The sequence below is a fragment of the Andrena cerasifolii genome, chromosome 10 (genome assembly GCF_050908995.1).
Source record: "Andrena cerasifolii isolate SP2316 chromosome 10, iyAndCera1_principal, whole genome shotgun sequence".
NCBI lineage: Eukaryota > Metazoa > Arthropoda > Insecta > Hymenoptera > Andrenidae > Andrena > Andrena cerasifolii.
The window spans coordinates 3,966,832-3,992,873 of NC_135127.1; the positions used below are offsets into that span (position 1 = coordinate 3,966,832).

The window sequence follows — 26,042 nt, forward strand, 5'->3', positions numbered from 1 at the left end:
TAACTATTTGTCAGAAGGATATTATTTTTTACAGCGCGTACAGTTGCAAATAAAATTATATAATAAAGTGTTTTTTCTTTTAAGTGTCAACACTAGCCCAGAAATTTTATACTAGCAGGGTAGTATTAAATATTTAATGTTTATTATTTTAGACGTACACTATACCCAGTCCTGAAATAATCTGATTAACTGTTCAAATAGGAAATTGTGTAGATAACTTTCAATTTTTATTCCTATTCCTGTTACGCGAACGAAACTTTTCCCAACTAGGTTATCGCGCAGTTAAGAAACATTCAAAAGAGCCGCCCCGGAAGAGTGAAAGATTCGACAGTAGCGCCAGAACCTAATTCGTGACCCAGTAATATCACAAGTCACTGGATACGTGTTCGTTTCGTAATATGTGTAATCGATAGACCCGCATCGTCTGTACAATCTGCATACGAAAAGTCACTGATACAATAACGTGTACTTGGGCAAATGCACATGTAACTGAAACAGTTCCAGTTACAAGCTACGAAGCACGCGGATCACAGGTCGTGTCGTGTGCAATTCTTCTGATTCCGAGCAGCGTGCGCATGCGAAGAGCGGTGAGTAACAGCGCTGTTGCTGGCAGACCAACGAATTACTCGACCGCGATTATTCAAACAGTGTTATATAAATTTTTTTTAAATATTACTATTACGGCGAGCCAAGTTTCAGTATACGTTTCAAGTTGAAAAATGAATCACTTCTGAGCGTAAATGTTGATGTATAGTAATGTTACACGTTGGAAATTGAGAATTAGTCACAGGGAAATCCCAATGTCACAACACAAACTAGGACTGTACCCGTAGAATGTCTTATCATCCATTTAGACTGCTCTAAAGAAATAATCTATTGCCTATTATTGCACAATCGTGTAATACTGAATATTTATGTAGGGTAAGAGGATAGGAGTACACAAAAAGCTAGTAAATACAGTACTGGAAATATATTGCATCGCTCTCAAATTTACGTAGAACGCACAATTTTCATGGCAATGTGATTGGTAAAATGATTTGTGTTTAATTTATTTTTGCCAAGATAGCGGGCTACACATTTTTGCAATAAGTAAATTTTGCAATAATATTTTTCTATTAAGTAATTGGATATATATTATTTTTATATTATTTTAAATTTTATTTTTAAATTAATGTTAGTTAACAGAACATATATGACAGTATTGGAAATATACTTATTTAATTATTAAATTAATTTTAATTTTAAATTTTATTTTTAAATTGATGTTAGTTAACAGAACATATATGACAGTATTAGAAATATACTTATTTAATTATTAAATTAATTTTAATTTTAAATTTTATTTTTAAATTGATGTTAGTTAACAGAACATATATGACAGTATTGGAAATATACTTATTTAATTATTACATTAATTTTAATTTTAAATTTTATTTTTAAATTGATGTTAGTTAACAGAACATATGTGACAGTATTGGAAATATTCTTATTTAATATAATAATTAAATAAGTATATTTCCAATACTGTCATATATGTTCTGTTAACTAACATTAATTTAAAAATAAAATTTAAAATATTATAAAAATAATATATATCCAATTACTTATATGAGAAGATAGAACAAAACTTTCTTAATACCAACGGTAGACAAAAAGTTATTCTTATTCAGACAAGAATGTGTGTACGTTACCAACGAACAAACTTACCAAAACAATATTGCTGCTCCATAACTATGCCTAATGATATTAAAATTCCTAAGTCCGTGATATTATATACGATAAAGACGATGCACGGTATTACAAGTAACGTTACGTTACACAGCAGCTAAGAGTGCCGCGAAAACACTTTGAAAAATGTTAGGAAACACAATTGATTGACTAATCGCTGACAGCGGGATAACTGATCAGTCAGCGAATAAATATCCGTGTAAGCGCAATCAATTACAATTCATCGTGTTTTCACGGTTGCTGAGCGCAAAGGAACACGCCAAAACCGACTTCGAAATGATTTTCCGTTATCCGATCGAATTGAACCTCGTTAACCTTGACATTTTGTGCAACGCTCGCCACGCGTTCATTTTAGAAAGGCAGAACAAACAGCGCCGCGAGAGACCCGCGAAGCGAGCAAGCTTACTGTTTAACTCTCGAATGCTTCGCCAAACGATATTCCATTTCCCCTAAGTGGCACACATGTGCGCACACTTGTCCCTGGATTACAGGTGCATTTCTGATCAAAAGAAGATCGAACTACAGAAGGTACCTATCAGTCGATTCCAAAGCTGCACTGAAGACAAAGAAAAATGAAGCTTCTTGCCACGATTTGACTGATTAAGAACTGAGGAATCAACCATTCACCCTATGAAGACGCTGCTGGCGCTCACTCGTGAAAATGCCACATGGGCGAGGATCGCTTCCAGGAGGGCGAAACCGTTAGCATCGGAGGCAAGTGTCGTGGCCATTTTTGCCTGTAACCCTCTTTATCGTTGATCAATCTGCCGGTAGCAATCGGCGGGTCTACGTCGCGTGCAACTACCACTTCCAAGGATCCCCATTCCCATTAAATTACACGCACAATCTACGGTCGTGAGAATTCTCGCGAGCCCTGCGTATCGATCACATCCTAAGAATCTACCGGCTGGCGCCGCGAGGAACGTAACGCCCGCAGCCTCGAGGGGTCCGACCTTTGCGTTTCATTTGACTCCCTCGGATCGAATGACATTTCGATCGAGCGACGCGACGCGCCTGGCAATAGAGCCCCCGCGGTATGTAACGGTAGCGATGGTAGCCCTGTGTACCTGTAATTGATCGACGATAAAGGGATGCGTCTAACAGATGGACGAAAGAGGTATACACAAAGTGGCTGGTTGTCATTACGGTACAAACAGGTCTTGACGAGGTACCTGCTGCAAACGGAGGAGCCACCGTGGACGTCGTACTTCGTGAGGTACGCTGACGTCGCCAACGACCAAAGGGGGATGTCCCACTTCAATTGGCCGGTAGGCAGCAGCAATTACCACGTACTTAGAACCGGCTGCTTCCCGTACATTAAGTATCACTGCACCAAGAGGCCGCGACAGGACCTCAGCGCCGAGGACAAATTTTTCAAGGCGATCAAGCTCCTGAACCTTGGTATATTATGCTCGCATACCGTATCTACCTAAAAGGAAAGAGCGCGCGCCGCGACGACGTCGTTGTCCTTCTACGATCAACGTCTCCCCGAGTTCGACACCTTTCTTTTCTTCGATCTGCGAATAGCTAACGCGTCAGTAGCGCGGCGCGTCCCCGTGATAACTGGCCCGCTCGTGATTTTCCATTCCGCGCTTGTTTTATCCAGGTATACCCATGCTGATGTACGGGCTGGCAGCGATTCTACTGATCACACACCGGGAGACCGTGAAAACGGCCCAGGGGGACGTGACCATCTACTTCTTGCTGCCCGAGGACAAGGGTTCCAGCTACTAATGTACTTGTCCGCGACAACGTTCGTTTCTACCTTAACGTACCTAGTTTTATTTCGTGGTGTAGGCTAATGATGAAATAAAGAAGTTCTGTAGTTGAATGTAGCTGTTCGGGGAAGAACACATACCGTGGATTGTTGTTTTATTTTCAGATTTTAGTAGAGATGTACCGACTAGGCTTTTGGCCGACTAGTCGATTAATCGGCCTCCAAGAAGCTGACTAGTCGCCTACTACTCGCCGATTACAAACGTAGCCGGATAGTCGGCTTAACCGACTAGTCGCCCACTACTCGGTACATGTCTAATAGCAAAGTTATAAAACTTGCTAGAAAAAGAGAAAGCAAAGTGGGTAGAGGAAAAGCTGGTATTATGGCCCCCTGCTGGTAATTCGGCCCCCTCGTGATTTTCATATTGTAAACAAAAATATCTAGCGGCTAATAGCGTTGTCCACTGCACCTACTAGCTATATACACAGGGGAAAACGTATGACACTAGGTGGAGCATAGTCGCCGCTAATAATAAGCATAAATGACATAACCTGCAAAACGAAAGATTCTCGTCGTCCCCCCAAAAAAGTATATCTTGTAGGTTAGGAATGTTAAAGGGTTGTGTGTCAAGATATATTTGATAAAAACTACTTAGAATCGATATTTATAAGTGAAGTCACTTAATCTTTGATATTTTTAAATATAAACTTAAAATTTCCACAACTATGCGTGTGGATATATTGGCATCCCATAACGAAGGGTAAAATGGCCCCCGGGTAATGAGCCTCAAAACTCATCCTTTGATTTTTCAGACATCGAAATTCCTCGTGAAGCTTCTGATAATACCGATGCAATATGCATGTTTTGTGGCGGACGTTGTGCCATGGACCAACGTGGCGAAATATGGATTAAATGTATCATATGCGAATTATGGGCACATAGCGAGTGCACATCGTGCGACAAAGTGGAATATGTGCGCGACTTTTGTGTATAAATAATAAAATATTCTTTATTCATTTATTTTTACCTCTGATGGTGCCAAAGAATATTTTTTTATGATTTTTGTTACGGGGCCATATTACCCACACTTTTCTAGGAGCGCGGAAAATGACATTTTTTCATAACATATGTTAAATTCAATTAAATTGTTTTTCTTTTGCTTCCACCTTTTAGCACACATAACCTTATCAGTTCACCTACATTGAGCAAAAATTTAAAACAATTTAAATTATGAATCAGATTTTAGGAAGATATATTAAACTGGGGGACCATATTACCACCCCTTCCTCTAAGTATTCACAAAAATGGAGCCGATCAATCGGCCTTTTTTGCCGACTATTCGCCGACTAGTTACCGACTTCGAAAGTGTAATACACTAGTCGGTACATATCTAGTTTTTAGTCTTCAGTGGGATAACTTGGTGATCAAGTGTGGGGTAACACTTGGAAATTAGGGATGTTATTCAAGTACTTCAGCAACTATTAACTGTAGTCTTGCATAATAATCTTCTTTTGGAGATTCAAATGGCTTCAGTAAGAAAAAAAACTGTAGACCTTGTGTACGTTAATATTTTTTTATTGAATTTTTAATAATCTTCCAAATTTCAGGATGAGATAATGTATGTGAAAGTTTTTACAGAGTGCGATATGCAAACGTATAAAGGAACTTATTTCGGAAGCATCTTAAATCTAATAAAAGCGAATCAGAGAAAATCATGATTCCTTCAATTATTCAAAACATGCATTATTAATATTAAGTACGTTATTATTATTAAATATAACGCATTATCAAACAAATTTGCTTATCATTAAGTGTGCTTAAGATGTCACTAACGTACTACGGTCAAGAGAGAAAATTAGTTGAAATTTCCGGTTCTGGAAGACGGGAAGTGCTCCATTCTTAATAAAAAAAAAAACAAAGTAATAAAGCTTCAATTTAATTTACCAACGCGATCTTCACGGTTAAAATAGTCTACTCTTTGATGGTGCATTTTTAATCCAAATTCAAGTGTAATCTCAGACGCGTCGTCCACGGTATGAACTACTGTTATGTGTCTGACTACAAACTGGGCGTTTCTACTAGTCTATCTTCCAAGCTAAGAAGACAATTCACAAAGAAGCCCGAGGAGGAAACTTACCCATTCATTGTTCGCTATTTTTTCCATTATGAGCTGAGCATAATTATCACTGCGTGGTAATTTTACTTGTCCCGAAATAGACCACAAAACCAGGTATTCAAAAACATATGTTAGTCTCCCGAAAAACCAAGATGACTTTCGCAGGATCTATTTTGCGTCTACTTAAAAAAAATAAGACCAAATAATTCCGACAATACAGAAATTCCATGTCACACTTAATTCCAGTGACATCCGCTTGCAGTAGGTATACTTAATCGCACACTGTTTATGTGTCGTTATAAATTAAGTAGACTAACCCTAACAACGTTTCAACTGGTCATTGCGTGGATATAGTTAAATCCGTCCGTTCGATTGCTGGCATTCAGCTCGAATGTTTACGATCGCACGTGTTCAATCCCTGCGCACGATATCTCCTATTAATTATCAATTCAAATGTAAGCAACCATACGGGTAAACGTGCAACTTTATAGGTAAGTTCAAACAGAGGACAAACGCCCACTCACTGATTTGATTAACGTATAAGGGAGACAATGTGTTCTTCACCCGGCAAGTAACGATGGTACGACTTGATTATCGGTAAGAAGCGCCGAATAACGTAACCTTCGATAGCTAATGGCTCGGAATAATTGATTTACGGACAACAAAGCGTGAAACTCGTGATTTACGCTTGATTCTCCTGTGACAACAGCACCCTGCTCTTACCTTGTGATGACTAATGTTCCTTTTATAGCGCGGGGTAAGAAAAGGTACAATGGAGGACCATTACAATGCGTTCAAAGTGTGACAGATTTTGTTCGGTCGCATTAATAATTCATTCGAGAAATAATTGGCTTCTGAGTCGCGGGCAGCTATTTAATGATACGTAATAATTGCAAATTTATGGCTACAGTTAAGTGTAAAGTGGACACAAGGAATTGCAAGAGGTCGATTGTTAATTACTACATTCAATTTGTGAATATATTCTAATCAAAGGAACGAGTGAAAATTAGAGTGGGAAGGTACTGCGCGCATAAAATGAATTCTAAGAATTTCAGTGATTTTGAAGCTACGATTCTTTGTGTTACACAGCTGCGATGAAAAACTTTTTAATCTTGAATTTAGTTACACTGCCGTTTGTAGATTTGAAGTCAAGTAATATGTTGCTGTTAAAAAGATATTATAATTGCACTGTGCATGACAGTAAGGTGGAAAATTGAAGAATCAGAAACTGTTCATTAAAAACTGTTGTAACAACGCTTCAGTGTCTAAAAAACCATGGTAAAATTCACTGAAAATTATATCTCGACCTAACATCGTGGAAATATGTATAGTGATACGCACTTTTGCTATTAATTTCTGCGCGTAAAACATATAGTCCAAAAAGCGTATAACTATTTCAATCATTTTTACAATTATTCAATACGGTATTATTGCAATAAAATTTCACTTATTTAGCGTTCCTGCTCCGAATAGTACCTACGACTACTGATAATCATCATTTTGCAGGCGATTCTACGGGCCAAAATAAAATGAAAATATAGATTATAGAATACAAAATTTTATTCTAAGCGCCTGTGTTTTAAGCGCCTGAGAAGCAAAGAAAGTTCATCAATAAATCATTTATCGGTGAGTATAAACAGTATTCCCCCATTAGTAAAGCAAAAAAATATTTAATTACAGTCCAAAAATTGTGAAAAAATATTTCATCTATAAATGATCGCGAAAACTGAAAACCCAACTAAGTCTGATGCTTTCAACAAACATCAGATTAGATATACACTATAAATCTGTCAATGCTGGAGCGTTGGAGGATGTTAACGTCCATGAAACATTCATGTCTGAATATTAACATTTCTTGCACGTGTTACTAGTTTAAACCACACACGTAAAAGGCATCAATGGCACGTTAAGCCACGAAATTACGCAATGCCATTGAAAGCATTTGTCGTTTGCTATTCCATAGTAAGGACAGCCTTGGTCTTCATCGCAATTGGAGGACGTTAATACACGATTTGTACATGTACGCGTGTGCGTGAGCGGTAATGGTTAACTGTCGAAGAGCGGCTTTCTCGATAGGAAGCGAATCAAAGTATTAATTAACGGGTGCCTTTCACTCTGCTGTGTCAACCCGTTGAAAGACGAAAATATTGTACTTTCACCATTCTGTACCTTTTGCGCCGTTCATACGCCAAGGTCCTGATCTTCCACCTTCCGTACTCGCCGCATAATGCCAAACCATCCCACTGAATATCGCGATATCTAGGATCGCGCAATCGACCAGCTGATACACGAGAGCATTGTACTCGGTTACAAAGGGAGACATCATCTCCGGCCCTCTATTTAACTTGAAATGAAATTCATTACGAATATTCAAATAAAACAGTTCGGGATTTTATTATTCCCGGTGCACGTAATAAATTTATATTCGATTTTTATTATTTCTTCGTCAGGAACGGTTCTTGTGTATTTCGAAATAAATATTTAAAGAAGACTGCAGTTGGAATAATTCGTTTCGGTTGCAGCAAAGCTACATGTAACTTAACAATATATTAAGTTAAGTCACTTTGCCCAAAGTGAAGGCATTTGCAAGTGATGAGTGAACTTGTTTTCTTTTAAATAAATTAAGTATCGCATTGAGTAGACTCTTATAAAATTTGTTAAAAAAATATTTCACTTTTAACTTCTGTCAGATTGCAGGCACAGAATCGTCTGTCTGGTTTATAACACTTCATAATTTTTCTTGAGCTGAAAACATGAATATATTGAAATTGAAGATAAAATTTGGACGACCTTGTAACACGAATTTCAAGCAAACATAATAATTTTCAAGCGTCATTTTTGTGTAGTTAAATCTTGCGAAGCTTTTGAATAAGTTGGGTTTATGAACAACTGATCGGAGAATAATGAGAATAATTCTAGCAAAAAGGAAAATGTAACCATTTATGCGAGGTACAGTTCATTCCTTCCACACTCTGTGTTAAAAAAATCATTGTGTACCTATATTTTCTTTTGTACCATTATTATGTAAACCACAACCCTGATATACTCGCGTTACAAACTTTTACCAAGGTTAACATATTTTTTTATTAGATGTCTAAGGTCACATGGACCGTCAGAGATTATTAGTGACCACGTTACGTGATCAGGGTGTAATTCGTTTATAAGATAATCTTATCTTCATGGTAGTATACACAGTGCGCCTATAGACGTGATATCAAATTAAGTGGAATAGATCAACATCTTTTAAGAAGGTAAGAACTTTTCAACGTTAAACATTCTTACACGTTTATGAATTATAAATTCTAATTTATGGCGCGTTACCCCTAAAAACCTTTGAGATATAATTTCTTAAACTGTGCCTTAATATGCAAGAACAGAAACGAGAAATATCAGGATCTGTTCTTTTACGTCTACATTCTGAAACGCGAGAAACTTGGCAACGTGTACTTAAAGCGTTAAAGCAAGTTGGAAATTAAACGCAATAAATTTTCCAAGCCGAGGAATTCTGCCAAGGAACACATTTCTATTTTTATAGAATCTGCTTTAGTCTGAAATACAATAAAAATTGATTTATGTAGGTATTTATATACAGAAGTGTAACGTCTTTAGAGCTATAAAAGTGTGGCGTGCATAACCCTCGGTACAGGTTCAATAAGAACTGTGTACATACGTGTACGTATGTACAAAGTACGGCATAAATTTGATTCAAAGATCGCGAGGAATATTTTAATATATTCGAGGAGCTATCGTCACGGATACTCGTTAAACTAGACGTATCGACCCGAAGCTCTTCGATCCAGCTTCGTATTCTCCCCATAAATATCGACGTTATCTTACCGGTCGAACCAGGCGAGCTGCTTCACTTGCATATTCTCCTATACCAGGATTATCATCAAATACATCTGGGAGATTACGCGAGTATCCTCTGTGCATAATGTCCAATTCAGATAACGAGATTTCCGTGGCACAGAGCTGCCAAGATAAAAGCCTCGAGAAGGCTTCTTTCGGAGTTCGATTCAAGCATGCCCCTCGTGCTGCTCGACTATACTTCAAGGAACTTGTACAAGCAGAAGCCAACAACACGCCAGGGGAACAACAGAAACAAGCGTGAGAGAAGGAATCGCAATTTTGCCAAGCTTGGTAAAGCAGAGGTGGGCAAAAAATTTCGTATACAAATTTTTATTTCAATTAATTTTTTGCTCATCTCTGCGGTAAAGTCATTCTAGCAGGAATTTTGCACAGTATACGTAACATGTATCTGTCAAAGAATTTGAAAATCCTGATTTTATTGTTGCGCAGGACAATTTATAAATGAATAGAATATGTTTATTATATGATATCTACAGGGGGAATACAGCATGTGCTTAGGAACAATAAACTACGCATTAAGAGAAAAAACAGATTCACCGAAAATACAAGATACAAAGTTACTATCGGGTTTCTTCTTATTGGTCGAGTGTTTGAAGAACGACAAACGACTATTGTTGCTATTCCAACAATTATTTTGTTAGTTTCTGAAGGGATTATAATTAATTCATATACTTCAAATTCGTTGTCCACAAATAACGATTTCTACGAAATAATCGCTAAGAAACTTCACAGGTAAGTTTATATTTCTTGGAAGTCACAGGCAGATCGATGGCCTGGTGCACAAATATTGTGTGTCCACTTTTTGTGAAATTTAAGTTTTTATATGCAAGAAATAATTCTTGGCTGTTCCTCTATGCTGTATAAAAATCACATTTATATCTACTCCATAAATTTGTCAAAAATAATATTTTTCTTTGTTGTATTATACTTCCTGAATATTATATACCATTGCTTAAATCTGTTTCTCTCGAAAACGCTAAAAGTGGGCATACAATATTTCTGCACTAAGCCATCGACATGTTTTATAAAAATAAAATTGTTTGTTGGCAGGGTGTTTCAAACTTGCCAATTTCTTACGATAGTTACGATAGTCCTTTGCAAATTTTTTTAACCGCATCGTGGCAGGCCAGTTATGCTGACTTCGTCGAGTGTGCATGCGAATATGCAGTTATACTGCCGTGTTAATTCAAATAAACGTAACTGGTCAAAAGGTCGATCTGAGAAAAGTGATTTTTAATATTTTGTGTTATGCCATACCCGAAATGTAAACTGTTATATATTCAGCTTCGACGCAGATACGACTTTTTTATTTAAGGGGTCATGCTCAGTCAGGAGGCCGAAAAAAGGGTGATCTTTGGAAATTTTTTACTCAAAAGCTGTAACACATTTCTCAAAAAATCTTTCTTCCTTTTAAGGATTGCATCTAGTACCGTGCATCGTAATTTTTTTATTTAAAAATATTTATCAATAACTAAGTTATTGTCCATCACTCGAAGGTTCTCTAAAAAAAAAGGCTTTTGCAGTGACCACTGCTGCTCGAAAGTCTATAATCTAAAATAAAAAATTCAAAAGAATTTACTTATTATATTATATTATCTAGTATTTGAACGAAGGATTTTTCGAAATATTGATTTGGGGAAAAAATGGCTGATGTTTAAAGTAAAAGTTTCAATTTTCATCATAAATCTGATTTTCGTTAATTAAAAGGAAACTAAGCATCGGATAAAAAAATCCTTCGTTCAAATACTAGATAATATAATATAATAAGTAAATTCTTTTGAATTTTTTATTTTAAATGATCGACTTTCGAGCAGCAGTGGTCACCGCAGAATCCTTTTTCTGAAAGAACCTTCGAGTGATGGACAATAACTTAGTTATTAATAAATACTTTTAAATAAAAAAATTACGATGCACGGCACTAGATGCAATCCTTAAAAGGAAAAAAGATTTTTTGAGAAATGTGTTATAGCTTTTGAGTAAAAAATTTCCAAAGTCCACCCTTTTTTCGGCCTCCTGACTGAGCATGACCCCTTAATATACATACCCATTTTTGTGTTACACGGCAGCAAGATTTAAGCGGAAGTTGCAGATGTGTCCGTTTGACTTAACACATCAGTATACCTACGTATGTTAATGGCATTGCATGAATGTATGAGGTCGTATACGTGAAAGGTACGACGGGGATGCAATGAAATTTTAGAGATGGAGGGGTTGCAGAAAGGTTGGCTGAAAGACCACTATCGGAAATCCTGGCCCCTCGAGCATCCTTTGCATCCCTTGGAGCGTCGTTATGGAGGCGAGAGAAGCGTAGCTTCCTCCTTCGTAGCGATAACGATAATAGGCGCATCGCGTAATAGAATCTGCTGTGTAAAACTTTGCATCGCCGATCGCCTTCGATGTCGGCGCAGCAACAAATAATAACAAAACGGCGGGTAAATAACAGGATAGCTGTTTGCTGTAACGGGTAAGGGTGCTTTCTCTAGTATCGTAAACCGATTAAATGGTCTACCTGTTACAGGAAATTTCAGGATGCACTATCATATTGAAATAAATTATTACAAGACTTTTATAGTCGTTGCCTTTGTTCACTTCAACGGAAAAACCGAATGGTGTTTGTGAATGTTGCATGGTAAAATATATTTGAGATAATGTGATTGTTTTGTCAATCAGGTTAGCTGTATAATTGTAGAATTATTGTGGTTAGAGAGTCGTCGTCAGAGAATCGACCAAAGGAAGTGTTTTAGTGTTAGAAAGTTAGAGTGGATTTATAGAGTCTAATAGAACTATGGTCAGTATATTTTGGAAGTTCAAATGTTAAATTATTTCGAAATTATTTTTAAAAGTCTAATCACTCTGCAAAACTACGTGGAACTTGGAATCCAGAATAATAAGTCGAATGTGACGAGTAATCTTCCAAATTTATTAGCCAATAATCTCAGTTGTTATGTTAGAAAATATTCAGTTTCGCGAAACTCGCGTGTCTCATTCATTTTTCCTAATTTTGTAAATTCATTGATGAACTTCCCAAACACTCCAATTAATCTCAGAAGCTGTGTTACAATTTGAAATGCAGAAAATTCATGTTTCAGTGTTAATATATTTATAATAAATCGACTAAAACAGGTAACTTCATTTTATTGCTTGACTAGCTTTACTGTTCGGTTTCGCCTGAAATTTAGATTCTGATTTTATAAAAAAAATTGTATTTATTTTTTTTTGTGAAAATAGTCACAGTCATCTGGATTAGTTAGGCATAATGAGCTGGAGCACATTTCGTGATCCCAGAGTTTACCGTTCGAAATTTTTTAGGCGACAGATAAACACACAAACACTTTCTGCTTTATATATTAAGATAATGCCAATTCAATCACATAGTATGAATACACAAATTCCTCCTGAAATTTTCTCCTCAGTAATAGGATTATCGACATTACCATCCAAACAATCATCGTTCAAATATTTCGTATTCAATTAGGCTTTAAAATTAAAATTGGCCCGAGTTAATTGAATGCTCAGAAGACCACCATCTTCTATACACTCATCACAACTTAATGTTAATGTTGTCTAGGGGAGAAATAATGTCTTGGGACTTCGTTAAAGAAACACGAATTATGGATGATTTATATTACGAATTTATACTCTACTGAATATGTTTCCGGACCCTGAGAATTCGCTTTTATGAAATACCCGTGTATGTTGGCGGTTACGTTGAACGTAATTTGCAATGTGCTGAAAGTAACTTGGAACGGAAAGCAGTTTTAATTAGGGGCACCAGCGAGAGCTTGTAATTAATATCGTAAGCTGTTAAGCTTTTCTTGTTCGTCTCGCATAACAATTATGCGAAACGGGAATATAACTTTCTAATTGCGAGTCGTGTTCTTCAAATTATTGTGATTGCGTAATGGTTACACGGTGTTCAATTCTTTGGAAATAAACGAGCTTCAAAGCGATGTTAAAATTCGTGTATAACGACACTTGGCCTTTCATTTTTACCTTCCAACTTCGACCACTAAAAATGAAAATTCTTGTGGATTTTTATAGCGTAGGTTTCGTTCAAAGTTGATTTGCAGTATGGTACTGCAATTTACAAATCCACGTAGTGCTTATGAGTATCTACTGCTCAAGGCTTGAAAGTAACAGCATTTTCACACGAGACACATTTATAGCTTGAGATTGGTTTTTCACACGTATTCATATATTCTCTACTTTTTTTACCTCTCGCAAATCAGAGCCGTTTCTTCCATGTGATTATGTAGGACGTAGATACTGTCACTTACAAAAGTATCCGTCCACCCTATATTTAAATATTTTACGTATTAAATTGACTTCAAACTAAGAATTTGCAATTCTAATTCACATTAAAATATTTCAATTTTGGGTGTATTCAATTGCACACAGATTATTTAAAAAAGTATTTGTATTATTCGCGAAAGTTTCATCATGCAAAAAAAGTTTCCGCCAAAATTCAATATTTAATTTATACAAACGTAATTAAAATAAGTTAATATTCTTATAATATGCCTGCAATTTTATTTTAGATTAATCTATTATTAATCATCTATTGTTAAGTTAAATCTCATTATTAATTATCAATTGAAAAAATTATGCCTACATTTGTACTTATTTAGGCAACATTAAAAAAAATAAATTAAATTAAAGAAACGGTACCTAAAACTTTAAACGCGTTTTTCTCAAAACGATGTTTTTCGAATTGGTTAGCATGATATCTCAAAAACCAAGCACCCGATTTACTTGAAACTTGGTATATATCTTCAGTAGTTGTCCCATTCTCGTTGTTACTAAAACTAAGTCGGTTTTTGAAAAATTAGACTTTTGCGACTTAAAAAACCAATGATTTTTTTGCAGAAATCGATGTCTGTTTTAGACGCTGCCATTTTTTTTACTTTTCAATATTTGTCACTTAATCTAGTTCAGCCAACTACAACAGCTGATTTTATATTTCTGTAACGCGCTTTATTTGAAGCACTACAACTCCGGATATAACCACTATTTTTGCATAAACTTTTTTTCTCAAATTCTCTAAAGATTGACAAATAAAGCCACAAAGCTGGAACTAAATATGTTAAATAGTTTTGTTTTAAAAAATCCCCAAATTTCACTTCAGTTTTCGTCCGTTAAGGTAGGGAGATCCCATAAATAATAACAAAAATACTAAAAAAAAAATAATAAAAACCCGATTTTGTTATTGCGGCGCCCTCGCGAATTGACTCTATCGCCCTCTTCGCCCACATCTTCCGCTGGCGCTGCTTCTAACTATGAAACTCACGATTAGTAGGGGAGGCCGGGGCTAAAAGTTCCGATTTCGATAAAACATAAAAAATGACTGGAAAATAATGTAGTTATTCTCTTCACTATTGACTAATTTCTTGTTAAATTTATTATATCTTCTGATTTTACGCTTGTGTTTAATATATTGTAATAGGTTTCCCATAGAAAGTAATTTATTTGTGGCTGATCGAAGCGGAACTTCTTACCCCTATATGGGGCAAGTTGTTATCGCATTGGGGTAAGTTGTTACTATGATATAAGAGTTGCCTTTTAATGAAATAAAGCAGAATTTTATTAATAATGGTTATTTATGAAGGTTCGGACCAACAAAAATGTATTATCTTTAAAAGAAAACCAAAAGCGACAGTTTTTATTTATCTTTACGCATAACTGCGATCGAAGTCGTATCCCTTTCCGCCTTTCATTCATATGTCCGCATCTTAAAGCACAGCGGAAACAATTTATACATTTGCGGTAGGTCTGTGACGATAGCACCCCCAAATTCGAATTTTTGGAAAAACTCAACGGCATTCGTTTGTCCATCGTTTGCCCACGTTTGCCCATAAAAAATTTTCGTTTGCCCACCCTTCAAAAAAAAATTATGGCAAAAAAAATTTTCATCAGCACCCCCATGAAAACATTTTAATGATTTGTCGGTGGGAAATGATTGTCCTTCGTTTGCCCACGTTTGCCCATAAAAAATTTTTTTTTGCCCACCCTCCAAAAAAAAGTTATGAACAAAATAAAAAATTTGTCTTCATCACCCATCATGAATGCATTTCAATTTTTTAATAGAAGGATACGAATGTACCCGACCTGGCCACGTTTGCCCACTCTCAGATTTCATTTGCCCACCCTCCAGAATTTAAATAAAAAATAAAAACCGCGAAAAAATGGGTATAGATGAAACGATCGCGTTAAAGTTCGATTATTCTCGAAAATATTATCAAAATCGTTCTTTCAACGGTGCAGTTCGTTAGTTTAGATGTAGAAGAGATTTGCCCATCCATTAATTTCGTATGCCCACCCTCCAGAATCGAATTATTAATGAAGATAGCCAAGAAGTGCGGTACCCGTTAAAGCGATCGCGTTAAAGTTCGATTTTTCTGGAAAATATTATCAAAATCGTTGTTTCAACGATGCATATCGTTTGTCCAGATGTAGAAGAGATTTGCCCATCCATTAATTTCGTATGCCCACCCTCCCGAATCGAATTATTAATAAAGATAGCCAAGAAGTGCGGTACCCGTTGAACCGAATACCTTTCTGTTCGTTTTTTCCCGAATGAATTATCAAAATCAATTGTACTTACCGTAAAGGTTGAAGGTGTTTGGTGACATGTTATCCAAAAAATGTTGCACACACTTCTTTCTCACTTTATTGGAACGACACTTAAATTTGTATCGCTCATCGAACACTTCACACTTTTCACACATCTGCAGCATGCGCAGAATATCACCAGAGTGGTTTTCTAGTCATTTTTCACTAATTACCGCAATGATATCGCACAACGGAAACTAATATAATCTCACAGTTACTTCACAAACCGTAAATGAACGCACGATCTCGCAAGAGTTGCGCCCGAACTCTGTAGACCGACTGACTTTCGTGCGTCGTTGGAAAGAATTCGAGAGTGTCGCAGACATCTGTTTACGTTTCGGCACGTTCGATGACGACACGCAGCGCTGCTACCCTAACTAAAGGGGCGCAGCGCCGAGTGCCACTGTCGAAACGTAAACAGATGTCTGCGACACTCTCGAATTCTTTCCAACGACGCACTTCTTGGCTATCTTTGTTAATAATTCGATTCTGGAGGGTGGACATACGAAATTAATGCATGGGCAAATCTCTTCTATATCTAAACTAACGGACTGCATCGTTGAAAGAACGATTTTGATATTATTTTCCAGAAAAATCGAACTTTAACGCGATCGCTTCAACGGGCACCGCACTTCTTGGCTATCTTTATTAATAATTCGATTCTGGAGGGTGGGCATACGAAATTAATGCATGGGCAAATCTCTTTTACATCTAAACTAATGAACTGCATCGTTGAAAGACCGATTTTGATAATATTTTCTAGAAAAATCGAACTTTAACGCGATCGCTTCACCTGCACCCTTCTTTTCGAGGTTTTTATTTTTTATTTAAATTCTGGAGGGTGGGCAAATGAAATCTGAGAGTGGGCAAACGTGGCCAGGTCGGGTATAATCGTATCCTTCTTTTAAAAAATTGAAATGCATTCATCGTGGGTGATGAAGACAAATTTTTTATTTTGTTCATAACTTTTTTTGAAGGGTGGGCAAAAAAAAATTTTTTATGGGCAAACGTGGGCAAACGAAGGACAATCATTTCCCACCGACAAATCATTAAAATGTTTTCATGGGGGTGCTGATGCAAATTTTTTTTTGCCATAATTTTCTTTTGAAGGGTGGGCAAACGAAATTTTTTTATGAGCAAACATGGGCATACGATGAACAAACGAATGCAGTTGAGTTTTTTTAAAAAATCGAATTTGGGGGTGCTATCTTCACAGACCTATTTGCGGCGGGGCAAGTTTTTACGGTAACAACGTGCCCCAAGTCACGGTAACAACTAGCCCCTACCGACACATGTAGCAATTTCAAAGACTATTCTGCTTATACATGTATTCAAACGATAAACACTATTACACCATGTTCTTAAATGTCATTTGATCCATAAGAACGATTCAATCTATAATATCGACGTTAAATAATTGAAATAGACCAAAAAGTAATGATAGAAAATTTTTTACTTATCTGGTACGCGACTAATAGGTCCTTGCTTACAACCACACAATTCGCTGTCGCGGACGCTATTAAAGTGGGCGACAGAGTGGCGTGATCAACTCACACGGAAAAAATAATTTAAAGTACAACGCTCTTTTTATTTTGAAGATAGAGCCGTCGGAACAACTTACCCCCGGAACTTTTAGCCCCGGTCTCCCCTACCTCAGAATTCAGATAAACTAAGTCGCCAGAAATAACGCTGTACTTTATAAAATACAAAACCAGGTAGACACATGGTTACACTGAACTACCAATCACCAACCCCAAAAGTATCTCGTGTGAAAAGACAGTAACAGTTCCTGAAGTACCAAACCCAATCTTCTACCTTGCGTTGGGAACTCTGCAAGAATGTCTGCATCGCCCTAACACCTACTACCTAACGTACGAATACGTATTATACCAACGGAATTCATTTCGATAACTACGTGAACTGCGCAGTGTCACTCACTCCCACCAGCCCAATGCGCCTCTAAACTCTAGGACCCTTTTTTTCGGACGCCCTGAAGTTCGATGGGATCAGCGTTCATTAAGCCGAGAGCCGCGCTTCTTCTTTGGAGCTTTCGATTAGACTGATTAGACTAATGCGCGAATCACCTGGTTGGATCGTACACCTTGTATCCGCACGAGGCCCGTCTCCATTCCGCACACGTGTTAACACGCGCGTGTGGACACAAGACCCGATCGTCAGATGAGCTGGCCACGGAGGCCCGGAGTCGCGCCACGCGCAATTAATTTCACACGAGATCCGCGACCGGCTACATTTGCATGTCCGATTGGCCGTAACGCTGAATTAGAGATGCTATCTAGCCGTGGCTGAGACCTATTACAATATTAAATGCTTCAGCGGGTTTCAATGCCCCGCACCACCATTCCTGGAAAAAACACGCGTGCCTCAGATACTAGATTGCGCCTCTCCAGCACCGAAGGCGTACAACCACGGCGCAGCGGACCTCTCCGCGCGAGTAGAACACCTTTCACGATAGCGGGACTTCTACTGGACGTTTGCATGCACGGCGATTCGGAACTGCGCGTCAATAGTTCAGGATGAATTTACACATTGAACAGATTAAAGGTTCGTAAAGAAAATTGGGGTGCGCTCTAAAGTAGTCCAAAGGAAACGTGGCGCGCCTGAGTAGCAGGTACGATGTATCGTCGAGGACCCAGTTCCTGATCACTTAACCCTTAACTGGTATACTGTTTTTGGCAAACGTGGCTGATATACTGGGGTCGTGGCAGACCCCAAATAAAAAAGAACACAGAAATTTGTAAAATCGGCCCTGAATCAACCTCTATGAATATTTTGTTCTTACGTAATGTGTAGAATAATAGGAACCTAGAAAGTTAAACTATTATTATAAAATTAATTAGAAAAACAGTTTACAAGCTTAGACAACCAAAAATTTTGCAGCGAACTTTGCGTGCCTGGGGCCATGAGCGACCCCAAGATACCAGTTAAGGGTTAAGAGTAACTATCGCGGGTTTTTAATCGTGCAAAGGAAAAACTTAACCAAATGTAATTTTTTTATTATTTCAGTAAATCTATGTTTTATCTTTAATTTGGTATTTAAAAAGTGCACACATAATAATGATTATTTTATAATTTAACTTTGTAAGTGAAAAATGCAAAGGGAGCAGTTTCTGATCACCTTCACACGTTTTACTATGAGCTATCAAATTTTGCGTATAAATCTCAAAATACTTCATAATTATTTAGTAATTTGTTAGAATAAATTTGTATCATAATAAGCTTATTATTTGGTTTAATTTCCTAAACTGATCAGGAATTGGGTTCTGATCAGGAACTGGGTCCTTGACGGTACCGAGGACCAAAGTTGATGTTTGGAGTATGCACCCTTGTGATCATATTTTCTCAGAAAATATGAGAGTAGCTATTAATGCGTGCGGATCAATTTTGAGAATACAGATGTACCATCTTGTTTGGAAGTGATGGTGCGACATTTGAACTCGAAAATTGCTTTTAGGGTGCGATGCACCCCGTGTGACCAGGAGGGGTTAAAAATCTTCACTTCTCAAAGACTGCGTGATAGAACAAGCTGTTTTAATTGAGTTTTGTGTCGCACATTGTACGTGCGAGAATATGACTTTAAGAATGAAATATAACATTAACAGTACTCATTACTCTCGCATTAAACCAACTTACCGTGCCAACGTGATTTTGGTAATCAACTCTTTTGATCCAACGGAATACTCACATAATTAAAGTACCTAATTGCAATTGCCCAAAGTGATTTACGGGACTACTGCCCGCCCAGTCGCAACAAGCTTTTCACCGTCGCGTAACTTTATCTAGCAGTCGACAAATTGTATCCATATCGAAATTACAAATAGGACATTGATTTACCGTATACGCTACAACCAAACAGTGTTATGACATTTTACATCGACAAGCGGACAGGGCAAAGGAAATCATTGCTTTTCACTCTCATATGGCGCGAAATGCGTTACTAACGAGGTCGATAAATAATTATACTTGGCTGATCTATTTAGGTGCACGCACAGCAAGTGCTGTTGCTTGCCCAAGAGTAATTACTGACCGACATGTTACACATGGTAACGGTCATTATCATTTAAACAGCGACCGGTAAAGGCGATTTTACTGGAATTTATGTGTCCACGGGATTGACTCGTAAAAGGTAATGAACGATCGTATTGGCGCAGAACATTCATTATTAACTTGATCTCGTGGAATCGTCAACTCCACTCGTGAAGCCATGAAAGCTATTTCTTGGAAGCGGTGCTGATACCATGGTACCAAAAGTGTACTATACTACTTAAAGGGGCAGGTTACCCTCAGCTAGCTACATCTATTCGACGTATTTTAAGCGCAACCGGGCCCCGAAATTCCAAAAATTGAAGGAATTACAGTAAAAAATATACGAGCCTGCACATGAGATCGGGTAACGATGTCGAACTTTACATAAAGTCTCGAAAACCGCTGCAACGATTTGAATGAAAATTTACAGGGAGCTACAGGAAATTATCCCTCTACATGTATTGGGAGCACATTTTCAATATAAATTCTTAAAAAAGAAAAGAAAAAATATTTGTCCTACAAAAAAAGGATAAAATCAGAAACATCAACATAAAAATTGTATTAATTTGTTAATCAAAATTTTGCTTCCTGCACAAGATGGAGACTGTCTTACAGATTATAAAAATACCTTTACTTTGTGTTTTAGGTAATTCACCTGTGCGGAATCGTGTTCACCATAAAACGGTGCATCGCGTACACGCTCTCACATTTATATTAACAACTTTTTTTCCTATAAATGTATTTAAAAATTTCCTTTTGCGCATTAAAGTCGACGAAATGACGCTTAAAAATTAAAACAAAAATTATCTCTATATTCATTTATTACTTCAGAATATGCGTTTGAAGAAGGGCCTGATTTTGGGCTGTTCAGGGTAACCTACCCCCTTAATATTCCTTTTCGTAGGAAGTTATTATTATAAGAAATACCATACCAGCACTCTATTGAATTCATAGTACTATCAACTAATTCTGTGTAATTCTACTAACAAAATAATTGCACACGGTGTGGACTACCCATTGGGCTGAAATTTTGCATAAATTTGTTATCTCATGTGTAGTATAATACCTGCAGGGAGGGAACTACTAAACATGCCTAGAATTTCTGTGTCAATTACAATAAATTGAAGTGGCATAGCAACTGAAATACAGTTTTGCGATTAATGTGGAAGAAACAAATTTTTTAACTGAAAATTTAGTAAATTAATATACATACGTAAATTATTATAGCAACCGTGCATTAACACTTTTGTATTCTGCGCAAATTATTAAATAAATTCTGCTCTCCTTCTCGCAGCTACTTGAATACTTAGATTGCGCTAGTTATAGGAACATTCTTTATTATTCAAATCTGAATAGAAGATTTCCCTTCATACACTCAAGAACAAAACGTTCGTAGCTTAATAGTGAGCTATCAAGCCCTTAAATATTAATTCGACGTTAAATTGCACACAAAGGCTTGCACTTATTGAATGCACGGCTGCAGACTGAATTACCGGGCGCTGAGAATCGTCGAGAAAATGATTTATCGCGACTGCGCTCTCAGCCTTCTGCTCGAAATGCAAATGCGTGACGATAAAAATACGGCAGTGCTGTAATAATTGCAATGTAAGCGGTGACGCTGCAACCGCTATGCAGGAGATCGTGAGATTCCAGGGGCGCAAAGTCGCTTCCCTGTTTGAATGGCGTTGACACAGTTGTCGCATATAATAAATCCGAAATGTCTCTCGTCCACGGTTTACGTGGCTATATATCAGACACACCTACTCCGTGTCTCTTGTCGTGTATACTTTCGTCCGAAGATTTACATGTGCCTGAGCTCGACTTCCACGTTTTACCGCCACGCCTAATGCAAAATCCTGCAGATACGTACACCGACGCTGGACACAAGCAACTATTAAAAGGCGGGTGAAAGGTGAATAAAAGAATAGTATAGTCGTGCGTCATCTGTGTGTTTAATCGTAATAAAAGCGAAACGCTGCAAATAGAATTAATTTCGAAACCAAGTCACTTCTCAACAAATTTACTTATGCCTTAGAACTGTATACTTCTTTTGCCGGAGTGTGATTATTAAATTTTCGTAGAGTTCCCTATACAGTTCCGTTCAAAGAGAAGGCATTTTCAGGTGACAAATGAACTCGTCTTCCACAGTTAACGAGTTAAGAAGATGATGTATGCGAAGAAAATAATTTTTTAATGAATTTTATGGAAGTAGAGGCTCATGGCCCAGAACCTACTGTTTCCATTGCCTTGGGCAAGGCACCATGTAATTAATTATCGTCACATACCAAAAGAAACCAAATTAGCCTTTATACAAATATCCAAAAGAATTTGAATATTTTTAGACGTAGAATAAAACCATCGGGTACTTACACCAGAAGTGTTAGTCTGCACCAGCTAGACTAAACGATTCCTTATAAACAGATGTTCCTACCTTTTCTACAGTCTTCTAAATTGCGGAATTCATCCAATCCCCGTACTGCACTGTACCATATCCTACCAATCCTCGCATTAACCGAGGACTTTACCCTCAAACACCTTCTAACCACCTCAAACGCTTTATTAATCTTCCTTTGCTTCTATGAGAAACTGCTCAAACCCTACCCCTTCTTCTATTCCAACAATATCTTCAAAATCCACCTATTGGTCAACTCAGTTCAGTCTCACTTCCAATTAAAAAATCATACGTGACACTGGCACTTTGTTAATTACATTTAAGCTCCGTCTACAAAGTCAGGTCCTCGTAAACTACCTGTGGTAGTAACTATTGTGTGATACCCAGCGGCGGATTTAACGGGCGGCTGATGAGCAGCTGCCCAGGAGGACCCACCACTGCAGGGCCCCATCTTCCAAAAAAATTATAATTTTATCCGAAAACTATTTTTTTGTTTCCTATAATTTTCATACCACACGCGTGTAAATTTATTTGTAATTCTGTTATGTATACGGGGTGTCACAGAACGTTTGCCAACTGGGTCTGTTTCCTTAAGGGGTCATTTTACTTTGAACCGCCGAAAAATTAAGCTATTTTTAAAGATACTTTTCTCACTAAATGCAACACATAATGAAATAAATTTTTTTGGTATTTATTAAGCTACTCTTATATTAAACAAAAAAAATTAAAAAGAATTTTTGCAATTTGTTTTAATTGTTTTTTTACTGCGTCAATATGGCACCTAAGAAAAAGAGGTCCGGGTTAGACAAAAAATTCCAGAAAATTCTTAATCTGTGTGAGTCGCTATTGCCCCTAGCTCAATTAACAATTTTTGTTGAAAACAACAAAATGGTGCCGGTTTGAAAAAATGTTTGACAATACACCCAAAAGAATGTACCTATTCTCGGGTGCTCCATGGAAAAAATCTCGGTTATTTCTCGACTATAACGACACTCATACAGATCATTTGAAGTATTTTGTTTCGGATAAGCCTGAGCCGGGAAATCACCTACACCATGAACATACGTCTTTTTTAGGTGCCATATTGACGCTGTAAAAAAATATCTTAAAACAAATTAAACAAAATCTTTTTAATTTTTTTTCTATAATATAAGAGTATCTTAACAAATACCGAAAAGATTTATTTCGTTATATGCTGTATATACTGAGAAATAAATCTTTACACATATCTTTATGAGAATGATCCCTAAAATCTGCCACTGTTGATACCCATCCATCGCATCAAAAGCAATTGACTTCAGTAAGCGGGATTACATTATAGAGGAATAAAGAAAGCTTTCACTTTGAGGCGGAAGACTCGCGCCGCCCGTTTCACGTGTGGTTGGGCCCGAGGAATAAGCCATCGTCGGACCCGCTTATTGTTCCCCGCGCATAAACAAAGCAATCCTCAGATATCCCCGTGTCTATCGTGTAATCTCGCTGCCATCCATCCTGCCTTGCTCCGCGGCACAATGGTACACATCCGCGTGGCCCTCGAATGCAGAAATAATGGTATTGTCCGCGCGCGGGAACTGTAATAGCGTCCTTTGCCGCGATGCGTGCGCACGTCCATGCAAATGGCCATTTCGCGTAATCGGTGCGCGACACCCACGCGAACGGGAGAACGGCCACGAAGACCATCGGGTGTCTTCCTCCAGGACGACACGATCTTACGATCAACTGTGACCAAAATAATCGTCATTGAAAATTAGCATCTTTGGTCGGTGCTGATTTGTGATATCAGGCGAGTGTAGAAGTTCTGTTTGTTTATATATATTCAATCGAAACATCGGTGCAAAAAGTTAGTAATGTGCAGTGTGCCAACCATGTTATCATGGGTAAATGTTTCCACTCCACTCAAATTTGTCAGTCATTTGACCACTGTGTCACACAAACCCTGTGTGACCCTATATCTGAGGCACTAATCCTTATTTATATAGTGGGAAATAATTGTTTGGGCATTAACTAAATAAGAAATTATTTAAATAACGGATCGAATAAAAGTTACTTTAACTTTAGATTATAATATAGTCAATCTTTTTATTCGACGAATAAAGTTGATTCGTTTATTCAACGAGAATTTATTCGGCGAATACAGTTATTTTTTATTCGTCGAGCGTTTCAAATTCAGCATCAGATAAAGTTTTCAACTGTAACCTTTTTAACTTATACTTCATTCGACGTCGAGTCTCACGACAATCGCCTCATGAATCGACAATCATATCTGACTTAAAAATCAATGAAAAATGTTCATGGGTGTGCCGATGACAATTTTTTTAATTCAGTGTCAACTTTTTTTTTAAGGGTGCACAATCGAAAATTTTAGTTGGACCATTCAGCTATAAGAACACCTGGAGAGAGAACAGCAGTGGGAAGAAGTAGAGGCGACAGCGGTCCGAGGGAAATAGAAGATAACGGGTGAACCTATCCTTTCTCTTCCTATTATCCCTCTCTACCTGTACTATCTGTGTTACGTATGTATTTTGTGTTCGCAGATAACTTCACTCACATGCACTACACATCCATAGCCTGTTGTAAGACAGAGATAGGTTCACCCGTTACATCCCTCTTTCTCGGACCGGCCGCATTGCTCTGTTCTTTCTTCAGGTATTCTTATTGGCATTTTCTTATTGCCGCTACGCAATCTGGTGGCGAAAATTAAAGCACTCTAATCGGGTTAGCTGTCACATGTAATTGGCAGCATTGGGAATTTCGACTGCTTGATAATCGATTTTGTAAAATTTAACAGACTACTTAATGACAAAAACATTATTGCACTGCTTCGATACTTGTGTGACACCAGTCCTGTAACGCGATTGACCCGAGCTTACTTTAGTAGATGGCGCTCTCGCAGTATTTCCCAATAGCTCAATGAGTTGGACAAATGTGGACAAACGAAGACTGTTTCAAAGTATTTTATAAAAATTTTCATTTGGGGATGCCAACTTCACAGAGCTTGCCAGTTACACTTCTTACTACACAGGTAGATGCTATCCCAATTCAGTTGTACCTAATTCAACACAGTTCTGCCACCAGACTGAAATGCACCCACCCCCAATTTTCACCCCACAATTTCATAGTAAAAAGATCCCCCAAATTTGTACGACATATTCTCATCTACCTGAATACATATCAGTTCTGCAACCTGAAGGGTGCGAAAATGAACAGAAATCTTGCGTTTACCCCTACATCCGCCCGTACCATCGCACCCCCGTTCAATGTCATCTCCCTTGGCGCGCAGTTATACCTTCATTGCGTCTCGTCGACGTCGTTCCCGCGTTACAGTGACGCAATATGTGTGGAATTAACGCGCGAACACGCGACGAAAGAGTACCCACGCGAACGTCGAAATATTCTCATAACCGGAGTTCAATTGCTGGGAGGGGTAGCCAATTAACCGGCAGCCCTGCTTCGCGCTGGCACGAGTTTTTGAGACGGGGATGCGTTACATAAATCACGTTCGTGAGATCGACCGGGAGCGGCTCTCTGGCTTGATTACAAAGCGGGTCCTCGCGCAGAAATAATTA

At 37.7% G+C, this 26,042-nt stretch overlaps 2 protein-coding genes across 4 annotated transcripts in view; one reads left to right on the plus strand and one right to left on the minus strand.

Annotated features, from left to right (window-relative positions):
* Positions 1–26,042, minus strand: part of Cad99c (cadherin 99C) — a 226,191-nt gene that overhangs the window by 174,339 nt on the left and 25,810 nt on the right. The window lies entirely within an intron of this gene.
* Positions 147–3,581, plus strand: LOC143373869 (uncharacterized protein C15orf61). Of its 3 annotated transcripts, none has more exons than XM_076821488.1 (4): positions 147–587; positions 2,220–2,442; positions 2,886–3,129; positions 3,335–3,581. In XM_076821488.1, exons 2-4 carry the CDS (start codon positions 2,359–2,361, stop codon positions 3,460–3,462), a joined length of 456 nt encoding a protein of 151 aa, XP_076677603.1. In that variant the 5' UTR covers positions 147–587; positions 2,220–2,358; the 3' UTR covers positions 3,463–3,581. The 3 variants fall into 3 exon arrangements, with proteins under 3 accessions (XP_076677603.1, XP_076677604.1, XP_076677602.1); XM_076821489.1 differs by having other exon boundaries at positions 2,268–2,442; XM_076821487.1 differs by lacking the exon at positions 147–587 and having other exon boundaries at positions 1,673–2,442.

What these genes read in the sequence shown, in the direction of transcription:
- LOC143373869 (XM_076821488.1), top strand. Translation starts at nt 2,359, where the DNA reads ATGAAGACGCTGCTGGCGCTCACTCGTGAAAATGCCACATGGGCGAGG. An exon ending in CGAAACCGTTAGCATCGGAG is followed by an intron (nt 2,443 to 2,885) that starts GCAAGTGTCGTG and finishes CGGTACAAACAG; the next exon opens with GTCTTGACGAGGTACCTGCT. An exon ending in GATCAAGCTCCTGAACCTTG is followed by an intron (nt 3,130 to 3,334) that starts GTATATTATGCT and finishes TGTTTTATCCAG; the next exon opens with GTATACCCATGCTGATGTAC.